Below are 26,366 nucleotides of genomic sequence, written 5' to 3' on the forward strand. Positions count from 1 at the left end.
TGAATATATTTCAAGAACCATTTGGTTTCTCTCCCAAGTCTACGTACAGCATATACAAAAAATAAAGCTGAATAGTTGTAAATTTTTTTTTATCTTCAAATTGCTGTCTTTGTGGGTATTTAGGTTCCAAATAAAACTCTCAGTCTCTGAAATGCTCCACTGAGATTGTTTTGTCTGCTGATGACCAGATAGCTGATCCAGTGCTTTGATCTGATGGCTTTGTGTTCCAAAAATGGCACATTTTTTTTGAAGGTCCCCTCACACATTGCACCTTGGGCTGCAGTGGTTGTGCCACTGCTCTCGTCAATATCTTTACAGCAGCTGCTGGCTGTTCAAAGCCAGCTTGTGACTGAGGAGCAGTTGTAGGCTCTGTGTTACCATGGTTGCCAGGCTATCCAGCAGCCACGGTCTGGCCAGACACTGAAGCAACTGCTTGATGAAATGGAAGCCACCTCAGTTTTGAAGTGAAGTCAACTTCCACTTTCTACGGTGTTTGTGTAGGTTCAGTGTGACATTGAAGACCTTGACAAACCTCTACAGCTGCATCACTGCCTGGTATGAGGTCACCGCTACCTCTGAGCAGAAAGGCCTGCAAAAGGTAGAGGACACAGCCCAGGATATCACAGGCAAAACTCTCCACCATTGAGAAAATCTGTCGGAGAGCAGCAGCAATCATCAAGGATCCACACCACCCAGGGCATGCTCTGTTCTCATTGCTGCCATCAGAGAAGAAGTACAGGTGCCATAAGATTTGTATCTCCTGGTTCAGGGGTAGCTGCTCTCCCTCATCCATCAAACTCCTGAGCAACAGACTCAAATATTGCTGATTATTTATTTTCTCTATTGCACAGGTAGTTTGTTTACATTTATGTTTACTTTTCTCTTCTTGAGTACAGTTTTTTGCACTGCCAATAAATAGAAATTCTGTCTGGCCCACAGAAAATAGAATCTTTACTCTGACAATAAATTTGAACTTGTTCCTAATGAAGATGAAATGGTTGTGTGTGTTTCTTCTTGTCATCGGCAGGATACATACACAGAAAAGAAGGGCATTAATTCTCTGGGAGAGCTAATTTACTAAGGTCTTGACTGAAATCTGACTGATGATGAAGAAAGGGTTCTCATCCTGCCTTTGTAACATTTTGCATCTCTATGAAACTCTGGTTCGAGTATTGTTCAGTTTTGGTCACCTCATTATTGGAAGGATGTGGAAGCTTTGGAGAAGATGCAGAGCGCTAGATTGGAGAACCTGTCTTTATGGAAAAAAAAAGGTTGACCAAACTTGGATTTTTCTCTTTGGAGTGATAGAAGATGAGAGGCAATTTGGAAATCAAGTGGCACAGTAAAGACGAGATGGTGTTTCTCCAGGACCATGGAGTGAATTGACATAAGTAGAAGTTAGACTAGAAGTTAAACACATTAAAATATTCAGGTGTATTCAGTAAAAGTCCACAGTACACTATCCACATATGTTCTGGGAATTCAGAAGCCTGATGGCTTGGTGGAAAAAAATTGTGGTCCAATCTGGATGTAATGACCTGTCTGCTATAGTACCTCCTACCAGATGACAGAAGGGAAAACAATTTTCACGAGGGGTGTGTGGAGTCCCTCACAATATTTATTGCCTATAGCCTGCATCAATTGTTGTAGATGTCCTTCACGATAGGAAGAGAGCTCCCAATGATCTTTTCCGCTGACTTCACTATCCTCCAGGATCTTTCAGTATGAGGTGGTACAGCTTCCAAACCAGGCAGAGATGCAGTTGCACAGGATGCTCTCAATATATCCTCTGTAGAATGTAGTGAGGATGGAGGGTGGGAGATGAACTTTCCTCAGCCTTCGCAGGAAGGAGAGGCGCTGCTGGGCGTTCTTGGCTGTGGAGCTGATGTTAAGGGACCAGGTGTGATTCTCCATCAAGTACCCTCCAAGGAACTTGATACTCATAACGACCTGAACGGTCAATGGTCAGCAGAGCATGATTTCCCCTGCGCCCTCCTGAAGTCAACAGCCATCTCTTTTGTTTTATTAATGTTCAGATGCAGGTTGTTTGCTCTGCACCAGTCTGTTCGCAACTGTACCTCATCTCTCTGTATGCTGACTCCTTGTTCTAACTGATAAATCCCTCCATGATCATGTCATCAGTAAACTTGATGATGTGGTTGGAGCTGTGTTTAGCTGCACAGTTAACAGTTCAATAGAGTGAACTAAGCATGCAGCCCTGGGGGACCCAGTGCTCTGTGTGATGATCTTGGAAATGCTGTTACCGATCCAGACTGCTTGAGGTCTCCCCAACAGGAAATCAAGAATCCAATTGCAGAGGGAGGTGTTTTGACCCTGCAGGCTCAGCTTCCTTATCAGGTACTGAGGTATGATTGTGTTGAATGCCCAAATGAAGTTGATATACAATGCTGTTTAAGATTGAGAGGCATCTCCAGATTTGAGGAAGGATATACTGGCTTTGGAGACGGTCCAGAGGAGGTTTACTAGGTTGATCCCTGGGATGAAGGGGTTGACTTATGATGAAAGATTAAATCGTCTAGGATTGTATTCGCTCGAGTTCAGGAGATCTTAATAGAAACATATAGGATTATGAAGGCTATGGATAGGATGGATGTAGGAAGGTTTTTTGAGCTGGCCGGGGAAACTAAAACGAGAGGACACAGTCTCAAGATTCGGGGGAGTAGATTTAGGACAGAGATGAGGAAAAATAGTTTTTCCCAGAGAGTAGTGAATGCTTGGAATTCTCTAACCAGGGAAGTGGTTGAGGCTGCCTCATTAAACATATTTAAAATTCGGTTAGATAAATTTTTACATGATAGAGGAATTAGGGGATATGGGGAGAAGGCAGGTAGGTGGAGAGGGTTAGGTCATAAATTAGATCAGCCATGATTGTATTGAATGGCGGAGCAGGCTCGATGGGCCATTTTGGGCCTACTCCTGTTCCTACTTCCTATGTTCCTATCGACAAGGTGGACAGCCAGCACCTTTTTTCCTGGGGTGGCAATGGCCAAAACCAGAGGATGTCTGTCGAGGGGAGATATCAGAGGTAGGTTTCTGCTTCACACAGTTGAGGTTTCTTTTTGCATCAGCTGAGGATTGAAATGTTATTGCCAAGGATACAACAGACCTTGAAATAATATTTTTCCCCAAAAGAAATTGAATGTAATCACAGCTTAATTACAGCAGAAGTAGAATTGAATTATGGTGTCTTTGTTTGGAATGTAAATGAAAAGAGATTAAACAATGTATGTTCATGAAATGCTCTCAATTTGCCCCTTTTCATTTGCTTTTACTTTTGATGAATTTACAGCCTGTTATTGGCATGCAGCAGTCAATTGTGGAATGTCTACAAATATCTCATTCTGTCGGAATTGATGCGCTTTACAACTCTTGCATGAGGTAAGATGATTTATACTGCAGTGTGAAACTGTACATTCCTGCTGGAACCTTTTTTAAAAATGAATCTGTTCCAAAATTCATATTAATATTTTTTGCAGATGGATTACCAAATATTTTGTGAAATGTTGGTCTGGAAAAGAGTTTTCTTGTCTTCCAGCAGAACTACAGAAAGCTTGTTATGCCTCTGTGGTCCATTCGTTAGTAAGTCACAGCAAACATTTTATTTTTATCTTAATGAGTATAATTTTAAAAGCTGCTTAAAGTAAACCATCATTCCCATCCATAAGGGAGGTGAGATGTTTGATAGAGGATATCTGCCCGGTTACCCGAAACCCACATAATTATGAGTGACCCGCGTTGATTTTCAAATTTGTGCAGCATGGAAATGGGCTATTCAGTCCATCGGTTTCCTGCTGACCACCAGGATTCCATCTGTTTCCATTTCATCTTCCAGCACTTCTATGCCCAGACTATTCATTCAGGTGTTCATTCTGTTACGAACTACAAACTTTATTAGTGCTGACAAAGGAACAGCGATTCACCAATGGTAAATTCAAAATACTAGCTTTATTAAACTATTAATAACATAACTTTTCGTGTGTGTGTGTGTGTGTGTGTGTGTGTGTGTGTGTGTGTGTGTGTGTGTGTGTGTGTGTGTGTGTGTGTGTGTGTGTGTGTGTGTGCAAACTATTTTAGTTTAAACTTGAGTATGGAAAGTCAATTTTAAAGTCCACTTGCAAACTTCTTATTGAACTTGAGCATCTTTTTAAATTGTGGCTCAAAACTAATTATAAAGTGAACATCAAGCACCTGATTTCTTTCAAACTCGTGTCTTTTGATGAGTTGTCTTTCAAAGAGATATTTCTTCTTACAAGTTTTCCCCATCTTACTAGGGTTGCAGAACTGTGATCTTCACGGTGAATTATTTCTTAAACAGAAGTAACCACCTTCTGTGCACAAATAAGGCGACCTTCTTTTCGCGCACAATCTATAAAGACCATGGGGAAAAATGTGACGGTGGACCTGCCCTCCCAGAATTCTGTGTGGCAGAGAAAAGGCTGTATGCATGGTTGCATGCATGGAGCACTCATGGAGGAATTTCTCTGCTACACAGAATTCTGGGAGGGCAGGTCCACCATTGCTTATTCTCAAGGACTTTATAAATTGTGCGTGATAGCACTACCAATGTTCCCATGCTGTTTATAATTTGTCCACTATTGCTAGCACTTCTCTCTCTCTCTCTCTCTCTCTCTCTCTCTCTCTCTCTCTCTCTCTCTCTGCAACTTTCCCACTGCAGAGTTATACCTTCATTTTAATTTTGTCTTTCTTGCGTTCCTTCACTCATGCAAAAACTTGCGCCATTTCTGTTACGGATTCCAGAGGACCCCAAAACCCAGCAGTAATAGATAAGCACTACGTCACAGATTTACTTAAACAAAAGCAGTTTTTAATTATATTTGAACAAGAAAACAGAATTAAACTTTAACTTATTACTTAACCTACTTACTTAACCTGCCTAACTACTTAATTCCCTCTCTAATACTAAGCAACCTACTTACTTAACCTGCCTAACTACTTAATCCCCTCTCTAATACGAAGCACAGGTGTGTGTCATGTAGATTTAAGATTAGAAAAGTTATTTGGATCACAGCCCAATCTCACTGGTTGCAGGCAATTCTTGTACTGTGCACAGAAGTGAGCATTAACAAAGTTCACCCGTCTTTGGTGCTTAACAGGCAAATGGTGACCACTCAGGAGGGTTCTTTCTGGTTTTCAGAGAGAGATTCCTTTTCCAGGACATCCGCAACTGATTCCTTCTCAATCAGTCTTGCTGACGAAACTTGCCCCCTTCAGGGTTCTCCAGATGATCCTCTTTCTTTCAGGTCACCTTTCAGACTGCCAGTCTTCTCCTTTGACCAGGCAGCCTTCCAAAGTTTGCCAGCTCTGTCCCTCTGGAATGGATTTCTGTGTCTCGCCTCTCTGTTTCACACCCTCCCTCTCCGAGAGCGAAACTGTTCTCCCCTTCCTGCAAAGATCACGTGTTGCTTTCTGCAAAAAGCATTCTGCAAAAGTCCTGTGTTTTAAAATGTGTGTGTGCAGCCTGCTCGAACAATTCCTCCCAAGCCACCTCCAAATACTCTGTCACCTCACACAGGCATTGAGACTATTTTCATTCCATACTAGACCTTTTTTAGGTTGAGGTTAATTGGCTGTTAATTCCTGGGACCACTTGCAAGTGTGAAAGGGGCTTCTTAATACAATGGTTCTCTGTAAATGTGCTGTGATCCTGTAACCCACCCATAACCAACTCAGATCATTGCAATTCAAGCTCTTAACGTTTCTAGCCCCTTTCACCCTTGCCAGTGACATCAGGAATCAAACACCAATCACCCTTTAGAGTGGTAAGTGTGAAAGCAAAATCTGCTCAATGCCAGCGTCTGATGGAATTGCCAGACACTGGCGTTGAGATCAGGCAAGTGTGAAATGGGCACTTCCTATTAAAGGTAGAACAGACAAATGCCGGGGATAAATCCTTGCAAATGTGAAAGTGTTCAGTGTCGCAGTTAGGAGTGGTCTAATGTGAAAGGCCAAACCCCCATTCCTATCCCGCGATATTGAACGGCTAATTGACTGGGATGCAAGTGTGAAAGGGGTTTCTGTTACCACCACTCTCTCAGACCATGTTAATGTTTCACTTCTGGGTTGGAAGGGATTCCCTTTAAATCATTTACCCCTCTCCCTCCCACCCTTTATCTGTTTTAAGCAGTATAACTAGCTAATACTCTCTTTTTGTCAGAAACTGACTTTTTTTTAAAATCAGGAGTTCTGTTTTTTGCTGTACATAAGAGACTGTTCAGACGTGGGCTCTCACTGTTGAAAAAGACTCAAAAACAAATTGCGTAAGATGCTAGAAATCCAAATTGTAAAAACTGCTGGAAATGCTTTGGTTGATAACCTCTCATGAGAACTGAGAAAAGTCAGAAGAGCAGGAATGAAAAATGTTTCTCGTGGCCATAAACAAAATTACTCTTTTTAAATCTAATAATGTTCTCCTACTTGTAAGGTCATCTCCAGGAGGACTGATTTCAGCTTGCCCAGCTCACCTTCAGTTTATTGGTCTTAAATTGAAAGAGTGTCATGTGCTGTTTCCGCTCCTTGCACCTGCTGACATGTTTGACTGATTAGTGCTTCCATTGGATTGTTTTCCCAGTAATTTTGGTGGAGACAATGGGATGGGGGCCATTCCTTCACTGCAGAAACAGAAGAGTACTGCAGCTCTGAGAACCGTTTCAAAAAATGGTGGAGATGGGCAGGTGGGGAAAGTAATGCATCCACAATGATTTCACTTCACCCCATCTGTGCAGGTGGTAATTCATCTCCATTTCTCATAAATGTCATCACTCTTTTTGCAACTATTCCTCAATGGGACACGTGGCTGTAAGGTGTGCAGCCCAACGAGGCATCTCTGCTTATCTAGCATTCGTACCTTCACCTCGATCCCTTGCCGATCCATTTGAATTTGTTCTTTCTCTCTCCCATTTCCTTCCAGCGTACCCATTGCCTCATCTTACAGGGAGTCCACATATTCCACATGTCCAGAATTGGATATCTTTGTACTAAACCACAAACTGTCTTAGTGGTTATTCTTTTGGTACTTTTTTTGGCAATCAAGTATGGAAAATATTCCAAGCCCTTCCAAAACAATATAGCGGATTTGTATGAAGTATATTCAGACTGTTCCTTATTGTAATAGAATTTCTGATTGAACACCTTCTGTTCAGTCTTTGTGCAGGATGGAATGGCTGAACTTTTGAACTGCAAAACTAAATGAATGAACCAGGATACTATATGATAATGACTTTGAAGTTAGAAGGAAAAAGAGACCACATGCTGTTCATAAGAACAACTTCTACCAGATAAAAACAATACAGGAAATCCTCAGCAATCACACTGCATCTGTGAAGAGGGAAACAGTTGATGTTAATTCAAGTCAGACATTAACATCTTCTATCCATAGATATTGCCTGATTTGCTGAGTGTCTCTTCATTTTCTTTTATTTCACATTTCTACCAGTGGCTGTTTTTGCTTTTCAGCTTCTTTGAGCATTGTATGATCAGTTTGAGCATCTGTGCTGTTGAGTGGAGTTTTTTTGTTGGACCTTAAAACAGAAGTGTGCTGCTTAGGCTCATCCCTTGGTGACCTTTTAATTGCTCTGAATGTTCACCACAGGGGACCATCTTCGCTGCTCCCATAAGCATTAGTCATTTAATGAGAATCTACCTCACAAAGATAAGCGTATACAGAGCCGTTGTCATACCCACACTCCTGTTCGGCTCCGAATCATGGGTCCTCTACCGGCATCACCTATGGCTCCTAGAACGCTTCCACCAGCGTTGTCTCCGCTCCATCCTCAACAATCATTGGAGCGACTTCATCCCTAACATCGAAGTACTCGAGATGGCAGAGGCCGACAGCATCGAGTCCACGATGCTGAAGATCCAGCTGCGCTGGGTGGGTCACGTCTCCAGAATGGAGGACCATCGCCTTCCCAAGATCGTGTTATATTGCAAGCTCTCCACTGGCCACCGTGACAGAGGTGCACCAAAGAAGAGGTACAAGGACTGCCTAAAGAAATCTCTTGATGCCTGCCCCATTGACCACCGCCAGTGGGCTGATATCTCCTCAAACCGTGCATCTTGGCGCCTCACAGTTCGGCGGGCAGCAACCTCCTTCGAAGAAGACCGCAGAGCCCGCCTCACTGACAAAAGACAAAGGAGGAAAAACCCAACACCCAACCCCAACCAACCAATTTTCCCCTGCAACCGAGTCTACCTGTCCCGCATCGGACTTGTCAGCCACAATCGAGCCTGCAGCTGACGTGGACATTTACCCCCTCCATAAATCTTCGTCCGCCAAGCCAAGCCAAAGAAAAGACCTCCTACCACATCCATGCCATGATTTCTGAATCTTGAGTGGGAATCCATAAAGCTAGTAATTGTGGAGCATGTAGAAAAGTATTTTATTAGGTACAGATGTAATTGTTTTAAATCTATGACTAAATTAATTTTTATCACCACAAGGCTAGCTGGTGATCAGTGAGCTGCAGTCACACTGATTTGGAACACAAAAGTATTTCTAACCATAAAGATGTGATACAAGATTCCAGACTTGTGTTCCAAGCATACTCCAGGGAGGATCTGTCCATCATAGATGTCACTTTTAAAAAAAATATTTAAAGGAAAAGAGACTACACTAGTTCCTAGAAATAATAATGTAGAATGGATGAATTTTGTTGGAGCTCATTGCTGAGTAGGATTCCACTCTGCAATCCCAAAAGAAGACTGCTTTGTGATTCTTATAGATCTTGACACAAAAGACTAGTTATGGGAAGCTGGATTCATTGTAAAGTTTGTGATTTTTTTTTTTCCGTGTTAATCCTTCTGAATTTCCATTTATAATTAGGAATGTTGTGGGTGTGGGTCCATCGTGGACATTGCATTGAGCAGGTTTCACTGGAAAGTAATGAAATGTCATTGATCTGAAAAGTTAAGTCTCCATCTCTCCCTGCAATGATGCATTACAGGCTGATATTTTCAGAATTATCTGTTTTTATTTACAAGAAATTCAATAGGCTGGAAGTTTTTATTTCTGTGGAGATGTCATTGAAGAAAAGATTTTGACCGAAGTAATTGCTGTATTGCACAGAAAGATCTCTAAATGGACATACTTGGTGATTGTAATAAGAATGTAAATAAGTTCTAAAGATAGATTCAAGAAACCAACTGCTCAAAGACTGCCAGGTAAAGTTCATTTTCCGGTCTTACTTGGTCAACAGTCATCTTGGATGTAATATGATAGAGGATTTACTGACCATACAGAGGGTCAATAAATACAAAAGTAAAGATCAATTAACCTGGTTGCATGGCAAGTGCTTAAATCCATTTGGTTTCCTAAGATATAAGTCAATTTACAGTTGTTCATTGATTTCCCAGTGTTAGAAATCTCATGTCAGAATAGCATAACATATAGGGAAATGTTGTGAAGATGTATTACCTGACCTTGTTACCGTACTCTGACTATTCAGACACTGAGTAACTGGTCTCTGGAAGTTTGTTTCAGGCTGGGTGTGCAATGGATGGAAGGAAGGAGGGTATTTGCTGTGAAGAATGGGTTGTAATGGAGTCACGTGATGGGGTAGTGGCCGGTAGGGTAAAACCAGCCCTCTCCAGAAAAAAAGAAAAAAAATGTCAAGAAAAGACAAAGCTTAACAAATATAAAGTATAAGAAATAGAAGATAAAGTTGTAGAGAAGAGAAAGAAAATGGCACCCAAGAAGGAAATAGTAAAAACAACGGGGGAAAAAAGAAGAAAAGTCACCGGAAAAGAAAGAAGAAGGCCTTACTTGCACGAAGGAACAGGGAGCCATGGTGGCGAAGAGCGCCCGATCTCAGAGGTTGGTGCCAGCCCCGCAGAGTCGCGACCCCCCGACCAGTGGGCTGAAAAAATGGCTCTCTGAGCCAAACAAAAGTGCGCAACTGTGCATGCGCGAGGAGTCACGTGCATGCGCAGTGTGCAATCAAAGGTAAAAGGAAACACCGACAGGAGGGGGGCTCAGCCGAGGAGCAGGCAACCACGGCGCGACCAGCTGAGGGACACCCGACACCAGGGCTCTCAGCTGGAAGATGAGGAAGGTGGCAGGAGAGGGAGTGAGGAACCAGGCGAGACAGAAAGTCCATGGGGTGAACGGCAAGAGGAGCAGCAGCAGGAGGCCCAACAGATGAGCAGACCAGGAGGGGAGGATCAACAAGAAGAGGCCCGACAAAGTGAAACAAGCAACTCATCAAGAGAATCAGAAGAGACACAGATACAAAGAAGAGAAGACACAAACACAGGTACAGACACAGAGGAAGAAGACCAAAATCTTCACAGAGAAATAGAAGGTAAAACAGATGGACAGAATATAGATAAAGCTTTCTTTTCAAGAACAAATGAGAGCATTAAAAGAATTGTTGTCATTAGAATTTAGTGCAATGAAAAGAACAGAAGATAAAATGCAAAGTTTAGAACAGAAATAGGGAAAAGAGTAGAAAATGTGGAAGAACGAGAAACGGCTGTAGAAATGGAAGTAAATGACTTAAGAGGAAAATTGGTAGAAAGTGACAAAAAAAATTAGAGACACAAGAGTTGTTATCTCAGAAAATTGATTTGTTGGAAAATTATAGTAGGCGAAACAACATAAAAATAGTGGGCCTGAAGGAGGGTGAAGAAGGCACAGACATGAAGGAATTTATAAAAGAATGGATCCCGAAAGTCCTGGGAATGACAGAAATTCAGGAAGAAATAGAAATAGAAAGGGCACACAGAGCACTAGCTCCAAAACCGCAGACACATCAAAAACCAAGATCCATCTTAGTAAAATTTTGAGATGTACAAGAGAAAATATATTGGAGCGGGCAAGGAATAAAGTTAGAGAAGATAATAAACCATTGGAATACAAGGGTCAAAAAATATTTTTTTACCCAAACATAAATTTTGAACTCTTAAAGAAGAGAAAAGAGTTTAGTACAGGAAAATTGATTCTATGGAAAAAAGATTATAAATTTATGTTAAGACATCCAGCCGTACTTAAAATATTTATACCCGGTGAGTAAAACAGACTGTTCTCAGATCCGGAGGAAGCACAAGAATTTGCAGAGCATTTGCAGGATAGAAGGGGAGTTGAAGAGATGTAATAAGAATGAAGAAAGGTGATAAAGTATATATAAAGATGTAAAAATAATGTATATGTAAAGAACTAAAGAGGGAAAAGAGAGGGGAAGGAAGGAAGTAAAGGTGGGAAAAAAAGGAGAGTTTTGTTATATGTGTTTTTTTTAAAGTTTTGTGGGGGGGGGTTAAGGGGGGAGAGAATAGCTGTCACTGTGAAATCAATTGACACTTGAGAGCAAGATTGCAACCCAAATGGAAAGGGAAGTTGTGGTTGCCCAGCAAGGGATAAGGGGCAACTCAGAGAGGGAGACATTTGGGATTAAGGTAATATTGGGTGTAGGAATTGTTGGAGTATTTTATTTAAATGTGTTGTCATACATTGAGTTTAAAAAGGGAAAACTGAGAGATGAAAATGGGGGAAAAGGGGGGATGGAGGTGGTGAGGAAGCAGAAAAGAGGTGTAAACAAGATGTATGATGCCCACGTTGAACTATATGACTATAAACATTAATGGAATACATAACCAAATTAAAAGGAAGAGGCTATTAAATTTACTGGAGGAAAAAAAAGAGATATAGCATTTGTGCAGGAAATGCATCTAACCAAAGTGGAACATAACAGATTAAAGAGAGACTGGGTAGTATACGTAGCGGCAGCATCATATAATTCAAAAACTAGAGGTGTAGCCATTTTGGTTAACAATAAACACAAGGTCACGCATGATACAGTATAATTGGTTACACAAGTTATATATCACTCCTCAAAAATTAAAAGAATGGGATCCAACGTTATCAGATGTTTTTGCTGTAAGAAGGAAATGGGAACAATACATACAATTTGGGCATGTACGAAAGTGAATACGTTTTGGGAACATCTAAATCAGATATTTAAAAAAATCACAAAAAATAACATACCAAAAAAATCCAGAGATCTTTCTTTTAAGTAACATAAGAAGTAATGAATTAGGCCTCAAATTGGATAAAGCGCAAAAAAGATTCATTATGATAGCCTTAGCAGTAGCAAAAAAGTGTATAATGGTAACTTGGAAAATGGAAGAGAGCTTGAGAATACAGCAATGGTACATGGAAATGAATAAATGTATTCCATTGGAAAAAAATAACATGTAATTCAAAAAATAAAGTCACATTATTTGAACAAATTTGGGAACCATACATGGAACATAACAGAGAGAGCTTGCCTCAGACCTCCACCCCCTAAAATGATAAGAAGACAAAACGATTTGATTCAGTGTGTAAAAACAGATGATGTATTTTTCTTGTTTATTTTTCGTTGTGTGAAGACATTGTTTTATGGCTTTATTATATTGTAATGTAATGGAAGAATTTCAGAAATCGTTTGGCATAAATGGTTTGGCATAAAAATAAACCAAAAAAGGTGACTCAACTGTGGATAACAAGGGAAATTAGAGACAGCATTGGGTCCAAAGAGAGAGCATATCAATTGGCCAAAAAAAGTACCAAATCCGAAGAGTGGGAACAGTTCAAGATGCAGCAAAGGTGGACAAAGGGATTAATCAAGAGAGCAAAAATAAATTACGAAAGTAAGCTTGCGGCAAACATAAAAGCCAACTGCAAAAGCTTTTATAAATATGTCAAGAGGAAAAGATTGGTGAAATCCAGAGTAGGTCCCTTGCAATCAGAATCAGGGGAATATATAATGGGGAATAAGGAAATGGAAGACCAATTAAATTCTTACTTTAGTTCTGTTTTCACAAGAGAGGATACAAATAACCTCCCAAGGATGTTGGGAAACATAGAGACTAATGCAAGGGAGGAACTGAAAGAAATCAGTATCTCTAAGGACATGGTCTTGGGGAAATTGATGGGATTAAAAGCAGCTAAATCCCAAGGGCCTGATCATCTACATCCTAGGGTACTTAAGGAAGTGGCCATTCAGATAGCAGATGCTTTAAGAATTATTTTCCAGAACTCGATAGACTCAGGATCGGTACCCATGGATTGGAGGGTAGCTAATGTTACCCCACTATTTAAAAAGGGGGGTAGAGAAAAAGCGGGGAATTATAGGCCAGTGATCCTTACATTAGAAGTGGGCAAAATGATGGAATCCATTATTAAGGATGTACTAGCAGAGCATATGACTAGCAGAGAAGGGATCGGACAGAGTCAACATGGATTTACAAAAGGTAAATTGTGCTTGACAAATCTATTGGAATTCTTTGAGATGGTGACAGGTAAAATAGATGGGGGAGAGCCAGTGGATGTGGTGTACCTGAATTTCCAAAAGGCCTTCGATAAGGTCCCACATAAACGACTGGCATGCAAAATCAAGGCTCATGGGATTGGGGGAAGGTATTGATGTGGATTGAGGGAACTGGCTGGCAGATAGAAGACAGAGAGTTGGGATAAACGGCTCATTTTCTGAGTGGCAGGTGGTGACCAGTGGGGTGCCACAGGAACCCCAGCTGTTCACAATTTACATTAATGATCTAGATGAGGGGATTGGATGTAATATCTCCAAATTTGCAGATGACAATAAGCTAGGAGGGGTTGTGTGCACTGAAGAGGGGTTCAGGAAGCTCCAGTGTGATTTGGATAAATTGGGGGACTGGACAGATACATGGCAAATGCACTACAATGTGGATAAATGTGAGATTATCCACTTTGGTGATACAAACTGGAGGGCAGATTACTATTTGAATGGCAAATAGATTGGGAGATGGGGAAGTGCAGAGAGACCTAGGGGTACTTGTACACCAGTCTCTGAAGGCAAGCATGCAGGTACAGGAGCCGGTTAAAAAGGCAAATGGTATGTTGGCCTTCATATCAAGAGGGTTTGAGTATAGGAATAAGGATACCTTACTGCAGCTGTACAGGGCCTTGGTGAGACCCTACCTGGAGTATTGTGTGCAGTTTTGGTCACCTTATCTAAGGAAGGATGTTCTTGCAATGGAGGGAGTGCAGAGGCGATTCACCAGGCTGAAATGGCAGGAATAACTTGTGAGGAAAAATTGCGCAATTTGGGGTTGTACTCGCTGGAGTTTAGAAGATTGAGAGGGGATCTCATAGAGACATATAAAATTCTGGCAGGACTGGACAGAATAGATGCGGAAGGGATGTTTCCAATGGTGGGGGAGTCCAGAACCCGGGGCCATGGTTCGAGGATAACAGGCAAACCATTTAGGACCGAGATGAGGAGGAATTTCTTTACCCAGAGGGTGGTGAATCTGTGGAATTCATTGCCACAGAGAGCAGTAGAGGCAGGTTCATTGAATATATTTAAGAGGGAATTAGATATATTTCTTCAGTATAAGGGAATTAGGGGTTACGGAGAGGGGACAGGGTACTGAACTTTAAGATCAGCCATGATCTCGTTGAATGGCGGAGCAGGTCAAATGACCTACTCCTGCTCCTATCTTCTATGTTTCTACATGTTGAATATTTATTGGTTTTGGAGGGAAGAGGGGAGGGGGGACAAAAAAGGAGAAAATGCCACTGTGTATATTGAGAAAGTTTTGTATATATTTTGGTTGATATGGTTCACAGTGTGAAAAATAAAAAATAATTAAAAAAAATGAATTGTAATGAGTGAGAAAATCTGGGTGGGAGGAGGTAAGGACCAAGTTGACCTGTTGTTGCTGAGTATCATCTTCATGTAGTGTTGAAGGTGGCCCTTCAACCTTGGAGACTTTTGAAAGAGTTACTGGGATTAACTCTCCTCCCCAGCTTTTTTTAAAACCATATCCGTGCAAACACATCCTTTTTAACCATCTCTAACATCCTGTTGAAAGTTGGAATGGAATCTTACTCCACCACCCTTTCGAGTAGAATGTTTCAGAGCTGAGGTCTTCTCACTTCCCGCTGATTGTTGGGCTGGTTGTTTTGTCTCTGTGATTCCCAGTTATTGATCCACTCGTGAGAGGAAACGATAAGAAAATATTGGAAGCCTCCAGCTTGTGGAACATCCTCTGTAGGCAGGAACCATTTCTTGCAGTAATAAGCACATAACTTGGAATTTGTAGGATACCTGCTTAATCCCTCTGCTTTAGAGAAAATAATTGCAGTTTCTCTGCAGAACTGGCCTCCCATTGTTTGTGTCACTCTTTCTCCAGTACTTTAATGCGTGTGAACTACTCTTTGCAGACGATGCCGCTTTAGTTGCCCATTCAGAGCCAGCTCTTCAGCGCTTGACGTCCTGCTTTGCGGAAACTGCCAAAATGTTTGGCCTGGAAGTCAGCCTGAAGAAAACTGAGGACCTCCATCAGCCAGCTCCCCACCATGACTACCAGCCCTCCCACATCTCCATCGGGCACACAAAACTCAAAACGGTCAACCAGTTTACCTATCTCGGCTGCACCATTTCATCAGATGCAAGGATCGACAACGAGATAGACAACAGACTCGCCAAGGCAAATAGCACCTTTGGAAGACTACACAAAAGAGTCTGGAAAAACAACCAACTGAAAAACCTCACAAAGATAAGCGTATACAGAGCCGTTGTCATACCCACACTCCTGTTCGGCTCCGAATCATGGGTCCTCTACCGGCATCACCTATGGCTCCTAGAACGCTTCCACCAGCGTTGTCTCCGCTCCATCCTCAACATCCATTGGAGCGCTTTCATCCCTAACGTCGAAGTACTCGAGATGGCAGTGGTCGACAGCATCGAGTCCACGCTGCTGAAGATCCAGCTGCGCTGGGTGGGTCACATCTCCAGAATGGAGGACCATCGCCTTCCCAAGATCGTGTTATATGGCGAGCTCTCCACTGGCCACCGTGACAGAGGTGCACCAAAGAAAAGGTACAAGGACTGCCTAAAGAAATCTCTTGGTGCCCGCCACATTGGCCACCGCCAGTGGGCTGATATCGCCTCAAACCGTGCATCTTGGCGCCTCACAGTTTGGCGGGCAGCAACCTCCTTTGAAGAAGACCGCAGAGCCCACCTCACTGACAAAAGGCAAAGGAGGAAAAACCCAACACCCAACCCCAACCCACCAATTTTCCCCTGCAGCTGCTGCAACCGTGTCTGCCTGTCCAGCATCGGACTTGTCAGCCACAAACGAGCCTGCAGCAGACGTGGACTTTTACCCCCTCCATAAATCTTCATCCACGAAGCCAAGCCAAAGAAAAAAAAAAGAAATGCGTCTCTTCAAATGCACAATATTATAGCTAAGACCTAATCAATGATTTCAAAAGGCTAAACATGACATTTCTGTGTTTTATGCTTTTCTAAGACCAATATATCTTTCTGTTTTTTTTTCTGCCACTTCCAAAGAAGCAATGAAAATGAGCACTGTGGTCCCATGGCTCTTTTCAAGATGTACAATTCTGTCTACTTTTGTCAGTTTGTATTACTGAATTTTTAAAAAATGTCTGCAACATACAGGCTATCCAGTCCCTCCTCTCTGCACTCGGATCATGGTTTATCCTCCCCCTTGCACACTTTCCTGCCCTATTCTTGTACTTCTTGTTTGCCTTTGTCTAAACATGATCTCTGCACTTAACACTCAAGTATTCTGCATTCAGAACTCCAAAGAGTCACAACCTTTTGAAGTGAAAATGTTTCCCTCTCATCGTTCCTTAATTTATGAATTTATCACCCTTTGCTTTATGCTTTCCATCAAGAGGAAACATCCAAATTAAGGTGTTTCTGCTGTAATCTGTCCATCCTTCATGCTCTTTCACAATCTGTACTATTGCTGCCAAGTCCTGTACCGTTGCAAATGCCAATGCTGTACTCACTATATCCAAATCATTTTATGTGCATTCAGAAAGATAGAAGCCTTATGAGTAATCCCTGGAACAGCTATTGTACATTGCATTCAATCAGGAAGAAAAGCATCCACTTACTCTCTCTTGTCCCTTGGCTAACTACATAGCCACCTTGCCCTAGTTCTCTGTGATGCCATATACTTCTGCCATCTGAATGTCAAAAAACTCAATCAGTGAGAAATGAGTTTATTACCCATAATAAATTTATATTTTTCGCTAAGCATGAGGGAATCAAATTAGCCTTTGACCATGATTACAGTGGTTTTCCACCACTGGCATGGGGCTGAGTTGCTTTGTGCATTCAGTCTTATTCCTATTAACCTTTGTGGATGCTCTCTTCATGGGTTGCAAATTTAATCCTTATTGCCTATAGATTTTAAGACTGCAAGTGCTGGAATCTAGAGCAAAAAACAAACTACTGGAGGAACTGAGCTGGTCATTGAAGCATCTGTGGAGGAAAGTAGATATCTGTTTTGGGTTGACTTCCTTCACTTGGATTGAAAGAGTAAAGGGGAGATAGCCAGTATGCAGAGGTAAAGGTGGGGGGAAGAGCTGGCAAATGATAAGTGGGGCACGGATAGATTATGGAATCTGATAAGACGAGGAAGAAGGGATGATGATGAATTTTAAAATGTCTGTATTCTCCAGTTTCTTTCACTATCCCATATGGGTCTGGTCATTTCTTAACCTTATGATGCTTCTGGATTTAGCTTCTTGTATTTATCCAGCAACTGTGTCCACCCTCCCCATGCAAGGACACATTATCTTCACCTACTTTACTGCAAACCAATGTGAATATTCATTCATTGCCTCAGTCAAGCCCATTGTCTCCCTAAAAATTTATATTTCTTTTTAATCCCTAATCAGACCCATTCTTCCTTTTTACACATTGATAGTAAATCTTATTTTCACTTATCTGACCCCACTAATCTTTGCATGGTTATTCTCTTTGGTCCTCTGTCCTCTTCGTATTTTTTCGAGTTTTTTACCATTTATAAACCTAACATCATAAATCTTTATTTTTGTAGAGCTGTAACCTTTTGTTCCTATCTGATTTAATGTGATTTGTATGTGAAGAATCATTAAAAGGTTCCTTGTTGCTCCTTTACTGTTTTTTTTTTGTCCATACCGCTCCACTTTGGTGTCTTGCTTTGTTTTTGCATAGCTATTTCAAACCTGATGATAAACAACAATTACCTGTGTAGTCTCTTGAAACATCTCATCCTAGTTTACCTTCCTCAAGGGCTTAAATCTACAGATTAAAAAGATTTAGAAATTTTGACCTTCCTGACTCCTTTTCTCTGTTACCATATGGGCTTTCTTGGGTGCATCAGCTTCCTCCCACATACCAGTGACCTGCTGATTACGAGTTGCAACACGACACACAGTGTCACGGGAACATTGAGGGAGTTGATGGGCATCTAGGATAGAATTGGGAATGGAAATGGAATGTGAATGAATCTGAGGGACATCATGGACCAAATGGAGATGAGGTTTACTCCTTTCTTTTTTGACCTCTCTGGTCCATCATCATTTTGTTATCCTCAAGAATATCTCCCTTTTTTTTAAAAAAAGTACCATACATGAAATTCCTAATTAATATTTTGATGCTATTTGATTTGTTCTTACTGATGCCTCTGTTATATTTTTGAAGAACTAAATTTGAAGACCAAGGGTTCATTAAATACAGAAATTCTATAAAGTCCACAGTTTGTTTACCGAACCATAGAGCACAGAAGCAGGCATTTTGGCCCATCCAGCCTGTGCCAAACAATTATTCTCCTTAGTCCCATCGACCTGCACTCAGATCATTACCCTCCATAGTCTTCCCATCCGTGTACCTGTCTAGATTTTTCTTAAATGTCAAAATAGAGTCCGAAGAAATTCTTTTAAAACTTTTGGCCCACTTTGATTAGGAGTTCTTCCATTTAACTGAGGCCTTTGTTGCCTGCTGCAGAATATGGAGAATGTAGTTTCAGTATTGCTGGAAAGTGACCGTCTACTCTGGAACCTTCCTGAAGTGAAATGGGCAGAGCAAGCTGTCGCCTTGACAAAAGACCTGCAAGATGAATGCATCAAGTTCATTGTGCCGAATTTCCTTGAGATGGTCAAAAATGAAAGCCTCCTCCTTCTGTTGAAGGTAAGATCTATTGTCTTATTGTGCACAGCAAAATTCTTTTTCATAGGAAGCACTGGATTGCCGAAACATTTTGGAACTGAACTTTTCCTTCACGCATCCAGAGCTGCACAGTTAAGTCAAGGTGTGATCTCTCCCTACCCACCCCCTCCTCTTCTTGCTCCCCAAATTATTGCACAACCAGACACCAGGATACTTCCCTTCTTTGCTGTTATCAAACTGTTGAATGAACCCCCCCTCATTTGTCAAAATATGCTGCCCTTCTACTCTTTCTATCTGAACCTTCCTCTAGAATACTAGGCTCTGCACTTTTATATTTACTATATCTGTTGTACTCAAGAACAGGTTGACACGCCTGGATAACATGAAAAACTATCACTATCTCCATAAACTTGACAATAACAAACAATTCAACAATTTAAATTTGGATATACCTAGCTTTTATACAGCAAGTTTCATGACTTAGCAACTCCTTGGCACTACTTTTATCAAAATGTACCTGTAGTTACAATTTTGGGAAAAGTGCACAGCAAAGCCCACAAACAGTGACCAAAATTATTGAGACCATCTGCTTTAATCCCTATTTAATTGAGATAATTTTCATCATTTAACATGATACCCCTGTTCTTCTAATTGTTTGCTCACTAGAAATAGCAAAACCTCCATCTAATATCTTCAAAGGTGGGAGGTATATTGGGCTACAGTCTCAACTAAGATTATATTCTTCAATCTCTGGAATGAATCTTAAATCTAACCCATAGAAATTTTCTATAAAATGTGGAAATTTGTTGACCTAGACTTAGGGTTAAATTAAAACTATCTAAAAAATTCTAAAACTATCCATTCAGATGAAAAGTGATTCTATTCTGTTTTTGAAACATGGGGTCTGACCATACATGACAATACAGAGTGCTGAAGGAACTCAGATTTATTGTCAGAGTACATACATGACATCACATTCAACCCTGAGATTCCTTTTTCCTGTGGGTGAGGCAGAATTATCACTTACTGATAATGCAAAAAAGCTGTACACAATGACCCCATGTAAACAAAAAAATGTAGACAAACTGTGCAATACACAAGATGAAAACAAATTAAAAATCATTAAAGTCCAGAAGTAAGAGTCCCTAAATGAATCCCTAATTGACTCATTTAAGGCCTTTTACTGGTTGAGGAGTCGAAACCCTTTGAAACATTGACTATCTATTTCTTTCCATGGATGCTGCATGACCCGCTGATTTCCTCCCGAACTTAATTTTCCAACAACCTCAGACTCTATGTTTGCTTCTGGACGCACATGAGATTCTTGGAATATAGATTCAGTAAAGATCAGAGGAATGCAAAAAATTCCCTGACATTGGTGTCACAGGTCGACAGGGCTCCAAAGAAAGCTTTTGGCATCTTGGCCTTCATAAATCAAAGTAAGGAAAATAGGAGTTGGGATGTTATGGTGAGGTTGTACAAGGCATTGGTGAGGCCATATTTGGGGTATTGTATGCAGTTCTGGTGGCCTAACTACAGGAAGAGATCAGTAAGGCTGAAAGAGTGCAGAGAAGATTTGCTAGGATGTTGCCGGGTCTTCAGGAGTTGATTAAACAGGTTGGAACTTTACTCCTGCAGCATAGAATGAGGGGAGATTTGATAGAGGTTTACAAAATTATGAGGAGTATAGACAGAGCAAATGCGAGTAGGCTCTTTCCACAGACTAGGAGAGATAAATACGAGAGGACGTGGCTTTAGGGTAAAGGTTTAGGGGGAACTTCTTCACTCATGGAGTGGGGAATGAGCTGTCATCTGAGGGCTCACTCTTAAATTTTAAGAATAAATTGGATAAGTGCAAGGATGGGAGTGGTCTGGAGGGTTCTGGAATGAGTGCGGGTCAGTGGGACTAGTAGAATGATGTTTTGGCACAGACTAGAAGGACTCTATGGCCTGTTTTCTGTGCTGTAGTGTTTTATGGTTCCATGATTTAATGGTTAATTTGATGCTTTTAAATTGTATACATTGGGGACCAGAGAAATGGGAAGATGATTAACAATTTGGCACTCAGTCGTGAGTTTGTGTTTAAGCTGTATTTCTATGTGACTACTAATGAACGATGTTTACTTTGCCTATTTTAATACTGGAAGGAGGGCAAGCTATAAGCCCACTAGGAAGAGAAATCTATACTCATTTATCAGAAAAGGTGAATGATGTTGAATTTGCTTGACATCTTAATGGTGGAATTTGTTTTGATGCAAGATATCAGGAAAAAGGCCCTTTGGCCCATTAGTCTGTGTTGATCATGAAGAATCCATTTGCACTAATCCTATGCTTGTTCTTCGCATTCCCATCAATTTCCTTCACATTCTCCCCCTGAAAAGATGAGGGTCAATATACAGTAGCAAATTAACCTACCAACCTGCACGTCTTTGGGATGTGGAAGGAAACCAGAGCACCTGGAATAAGCCCATGAACAGACAAGAAGAGCTGCACTGAATTGAAACTAGGTCACTGGAGCTACTCACTACTGCACTACTCACTGCATTGTACCAGCCAATCAATAGTGACAAAGCTTTGCTTATTCTCTGGTTCGCTACATGCAGACCGATCGAAATGGGGTAAACCTTGGTTTGTGATTCCGAGGAAGCAAATAGTACATTTGCGCAATGAAATTTCTTTTGCTGTCTACAGTCCTGAGAAGTCTGTGGTAATGTACATCTTTGCCCTTGCTGCCCCCATTCATGCTTCACGGTTGAATTTTTTTTTTAATGCATGTATTTATTAACAGAGGTCATGGGAACCAAGTTCAAATATTTGATTTGCACAGGATGTAAAATTTTACAGCATCTGATCTTCTTCACTCTGGTTTTGTGTGAAAGATTGCATTTACATGTTTTGGCAGCAAACAGATGGATTTAGGACTCCTGCTGACAAACTGCTCAACTTACAAAAGCAGCTACACTTTACAATTGGCAGAAATGTATGAAAATAGCAAGCAAGTCAAGTTTATTGTTATCTAATTGCATAAGTACAACCTGACAAAACGGGGTTCTCCAGTCCTCTGTGCAAAACATGCAGACACATGACCAGACATAACACACACACACACACAGACAAACAATACATATGCAAGACAAGTATTCATGTATACAAATAAATAAATATTGTTTTGTAAATATGAGCATCTCATATGGTTAGTGTGAGGAGTTCCTTTGGTCACTCAGCATTCTCACTGCCTGTCCACATTGAGACTCGTGTTGCTACAATCACATCATATTGTGAGATTCTCCACTTCTCTGCAGTGTCATCTGCAACCTTGATGACACCGCTGGAGATGGATCTGGCAATGCAATCATGTGTCAGTAGTGTGAAAAGGAGTGGGCTGAGCACACAACCCTGAGGGGCACCTTCTATCAACCCCGACAAACTGTGGCCTTTCCGTTAGGATGTCCAAAATGCAATTACCTAAAGAGGGGAGTTGAGTCCCAGTGAGGACAGCTTCTCCACCAGCCTCTGGGAAATGATCGCATTAAACACCGAGCTGAAGCTCCAGGTGGGTCAGGATAGAGTGAAGGGACAGGGCTAAACATTGTCTATGGAATGGTTTGTTCCATAAGCGAATTGATATGATCCAGTATCTCTTTGATGCATTCCATCACCAGACGCTCGAAGTATTTCACATTGGTGGAGGTCATTGCCAAAGGGTAGTAGTCATTATGGCCTGTTACTGTTGTTCTCTTGGGTACTGGGATGATGGTGGCTGTCTTGAACCCTGTGGGAACGATGGACTGCTGCAGTGAGGTGTTGAAGATGTCCGTGAAGACCTCCATCAATTGGTCTGCTCAGTCCTTCAGTATTCAAACAGGTATGTTGTCTGGTCCCGCCACCTTGTGTGGGTTCACCTTGGATAAGATTCTCTTCCCCTCGGTTGCATCTATGCAAGGAACCTGTTCATCAAGGCAATGTGGAGCTTTCTTTGCCGTCATTCTGTCTTCTCAGCAAACTATGTATAGCTGATGTTCGGTCTGTCTGGAAGGGAGGCATCATTGTCCTTAACTTGTAAAGTTGACTGTGATCTGTTATAATCTTGATCACTTGCCTCATGTCGCCAGTGTTTCAACAGCTGTCTGTGGATCTTCTGTGCATACCTTCACTTAGTCTTCTGCATTGCAAGAGGGAGTTCAGCCTGGCTGTTTCTCGTGCCATCCTGGCCTGAAGGCAGTGTCACAAGCTCGGAGAAGTGCCTGGACCTCTACATCCAACCATGGTTCTGGTTAGCCCTGGTTTTGAAGCATTAGATCTTGGAGTCATCCTCAATGCACTTGCTGATATAGCCAGCCACCATAGGTGTATCTAGGCTGTTGGCAGCCAGGGCATGTGCCCTGGGTGCCCCTTGAAAGGGGGGGGGGGTGCCACTGCTGGCAAAGTCTGGAAAATATTCAACCCCGCACAGCCCCAAGCCCGACTCCCCCAACCCGCCCTTGTCTGATTTATTTCAAACAGAATACTTTTCAGACCAGCAAGAGAATAATTGGCATTAGTATTTTTACTATAACCGCCAAGAGGAGGGTTCAGAGTTGGGCGTCTGGAGCTCCAGTGTCCAGAGCTCCCAACACCTGACTCCGAGCCTTCCCCTCGGTCTACACCGGAGCTCCTGATGCCAGACTCCAAGCCCTCCCCTGTCCACTGTTGGAGCCAGGGCTGAGGAGGGTTTGTGCTGAAGGATGAGTTTGAGCGTGGGCCTCGGCATCTTCCTGCTTCTCTCCAATCAGGTGCTTAGCTCCAAGAGTCACCTTTCCACTGAAGGTAAGAGAGGGAATCTGCAAGGACAGCGACAACCACTCAACACTTTTAACTTTGGCCACTCCAGTCTGGGGAATGCCACTAGCTGTTTTCATTCAGCGAATGCTGGCCTTTGAAGTAGGCAGAGGGATTTTTTTTAAATTGAAACGACTGTTGTGTTTTTAAGATGTAGCTTATTTTCCAATATCTCAGTATATCCAACACAACATTGGATATGACTATTTTAGGGTTCTATAGTGGCGAGGACAGGTAGGGAAGGTGAAGTGGATGGTGTGGCAGCAGAGAGGGATGGCTGTGGGCTGAAGGGTTGAAGTAGGTTTTAATGCGGGGGCGCAATTTCCATGCTTGCCATTGGCGCTATTTTCCCTAGATGTGTCCCTGCCAGTAACTGAGCTACAAGCTAGAACCTACCTTTACATTTTTGTTTAAAAAAAAGAGGGAAATTAAAAGAGAAAGCAGTGATAGGCAAAACCGATTCCTGAAGTGCCCAGCTGTGCATTTTGATATTTTTAAGCCTGGAATTCAATAGCATGGTATAAACAGATGTGATTTCGTTCCCTGGGTTCTTCATACAAGGGATTGTCAATATTTTCCCACTGCACTTGATAGAAGTAATAAACAGAAAGTAAGCATTTCACCAAATGATATACTAAGCATTTCAAGTTGTTCCTACTCGTAGTGATGCATTCAGAAGATAAGGTTTGGAAGGAAGTCTTTCTGCTGTCTGTTGGGAGTGGATAATACAGATATATAGGAAAAGGTTGCAAAAATGTGAGTGAAACAGGAAAATCTGCAATGCTGTGATTGTAGTACAATACAAAAAGTGTTAGGGAAATTGAGCAGGTCAATGCAGCATCTTTTGGAAGCAAACATTTCAGGCTTGAGCCCTTCATCAAGCAAAAGGCAGGCAGGTACCTGAAGAAAAAGGTGGGCAGAGGAAGGAATAGGAAGAAGAGTAAAGACTAATAGAAAAGATATGGGTGAAGGGTAAAAGAGAAAAAAAAGCTGAGGTGATAGAAGGAGGGGGTAGCTTTCAGAATGGAGATGGCGAAAATTTCAAAGGATAATACGTTGGATGCGGAGGCTGGTGTGGTGGTTGATGAGAACAATGGGATTTTTTTTCATTGGAAAACACAAGGTTCCAGGTGGCGGTGGATTCAAGTAGCCAGGAACCTTTGTCTTAACCTACCACCCCACCAGGCTCCCCATCCAACAATTTCTGCCACCTACAATGGGATCCTACCAACTTGTCCCGTCTCCGCTTTCCCTTGCCTGTTCATCCCTTGCCCGCTCATTCCCCACCCCCCCGCACCTATCCTTGTGGCCGCATGAAATGCTATACTTGTGCCCATAGCCCCCTCCCTCACTACCAGTCAGGGCATTAAACACTCCTTCCAAGTGAAGCCACATTTCATTTGTTCAAGTTCAAATTTATTTATCATCTGATTTTATCAGTTCAACCTGACTAAACAGCATTCCCTGATCCACAGTAAAAAACAGTGCATGCACACTTACAAACATAATATTGCAATCAATAGATATACACAGAGCATCTATACATTCAGCACCCTCCTTAAAATTTGGGACAAAGACATTTTTTCCTTTATTTGCCCCTGTGCTCCATAGTTTTAAATTTGTAATCAAACAATTCACATGTAATTAAAGTGCACATTCCAGACTTTATTCATGGTTATTTGAGTACATTTTGGTTTAACCATGTAGAAATTATAGCACTTTTTATACATAGTTCCCTCATTTCAGGGCACCATAATGTTCAGTAATTTGACTTTACAGGTGTTTGAGTACTCGGGTATGTTTAATTGCTTCATTAGTGCAGGTATAAGAAGAGAGTGAGGCTCGCTTCTAAGCTTTTGATCACGTTTGGAGTCTGTAGCTGCCATTTTACAGCATGAAGACTAAATTGGAGGAACAACACCTTAAATACTCATACTGGGCACACTCCAACCAGATGGCCTTAACATTGACCTTCAGTTTCCATTAAACCTCCCCAAGTATCTCTCTTACTATTCTCTGCCCCCTTCCCTCCAGCACCCTGCCCCTTCCCTCTCCATTCAGAGCTCTCCTCTTCCCCCTGTCATTTCTCAGCTTTTTTCTCTTCCATTCTCCCACATATGTCCTCTAACTGTACTCCTGCCTCTTGCCCCTTTCTCCCTCCCCCCCTCCCCCCCTCCTCTCCTCCTCCCCCACCCCCCTTTTATTCAAGCACCTGCCTGATATTTGCTCATAACATTGGTTACCCTTTATTTCCTATAGATACTACATTAGCTGCTGAGTTTCTCCAGCACTTTTGTGTGTTGGATTTCTAAATAATTGAAACATTTTTGACTTGTGAGAGGTCAAAAATTTTAATTTAATTTGAACCTGGTGTTGATAAAAATGCATCACATTTTTAGTCTTGGTTTATGACTCAAAATCCTACATGTTAAAATATTTGTACTGAAGCTGCATTTGATTAATAACACGACAACTGCATGATACTGGGAAATGCTTTCTAATCTTGAGGTGAATTTTGTGGGCTTCTGAATGCAAATACAATATTGCTTCAATTCTGTGCCTAATTTTCCCTAT

At 41.6% G+C, this 26,366-nt stretch overlaps 1 protein-coding gene across 22 annotated transcripts in view; it reads left to right on the forward strand.

The window, feature by feature from the left end:
* Positions 1 to 26,366, forward strand: part of btbd8 (BTB domain containing 8) — a 133,588-nt gene that overhangs the window by 81,981 nt on the left and 25,241 nt on the right. For all 22 annotated transcript variants that reach the window (XM_069939205.1, XM_069939218.1, XM_069939206.1 and 19 more), the window contains 3 exons: positions 3,311 to 3,399; positions 3,498 to 3,600; positions 18,813 to 18,995. In XM_069939205.1, the coding sequence (XP_069795306.1) occupies positions 3,311 to 3,399; positions 3,498 to 3,600; positions 18,813 to 18,995 (375 nt within the window). The remainder of the gene's footprint in view (positions 1 to 3,310; positions 3,400 to 3,497; positions 3,601 to 18,812; positions 18,996 to 26,366) is intronic.

The sequence above is a fragment of the Narcine bancroftii genome, chromosome 5 (genome assembly GCF_036971445.1).
Source record: "Narcine bancroftii isolate sNarBan1 chromosome 5, sNarBan1.hap1, whole genome shotgun sequence".
NCBI classification, from domain to species: domain Eukaryota; kingdom Metazoa; phylum Chordata; class Chondrichthyes; order Torpediniformes; family Narcinidae; genus Narcine; species Narcine bancroftii.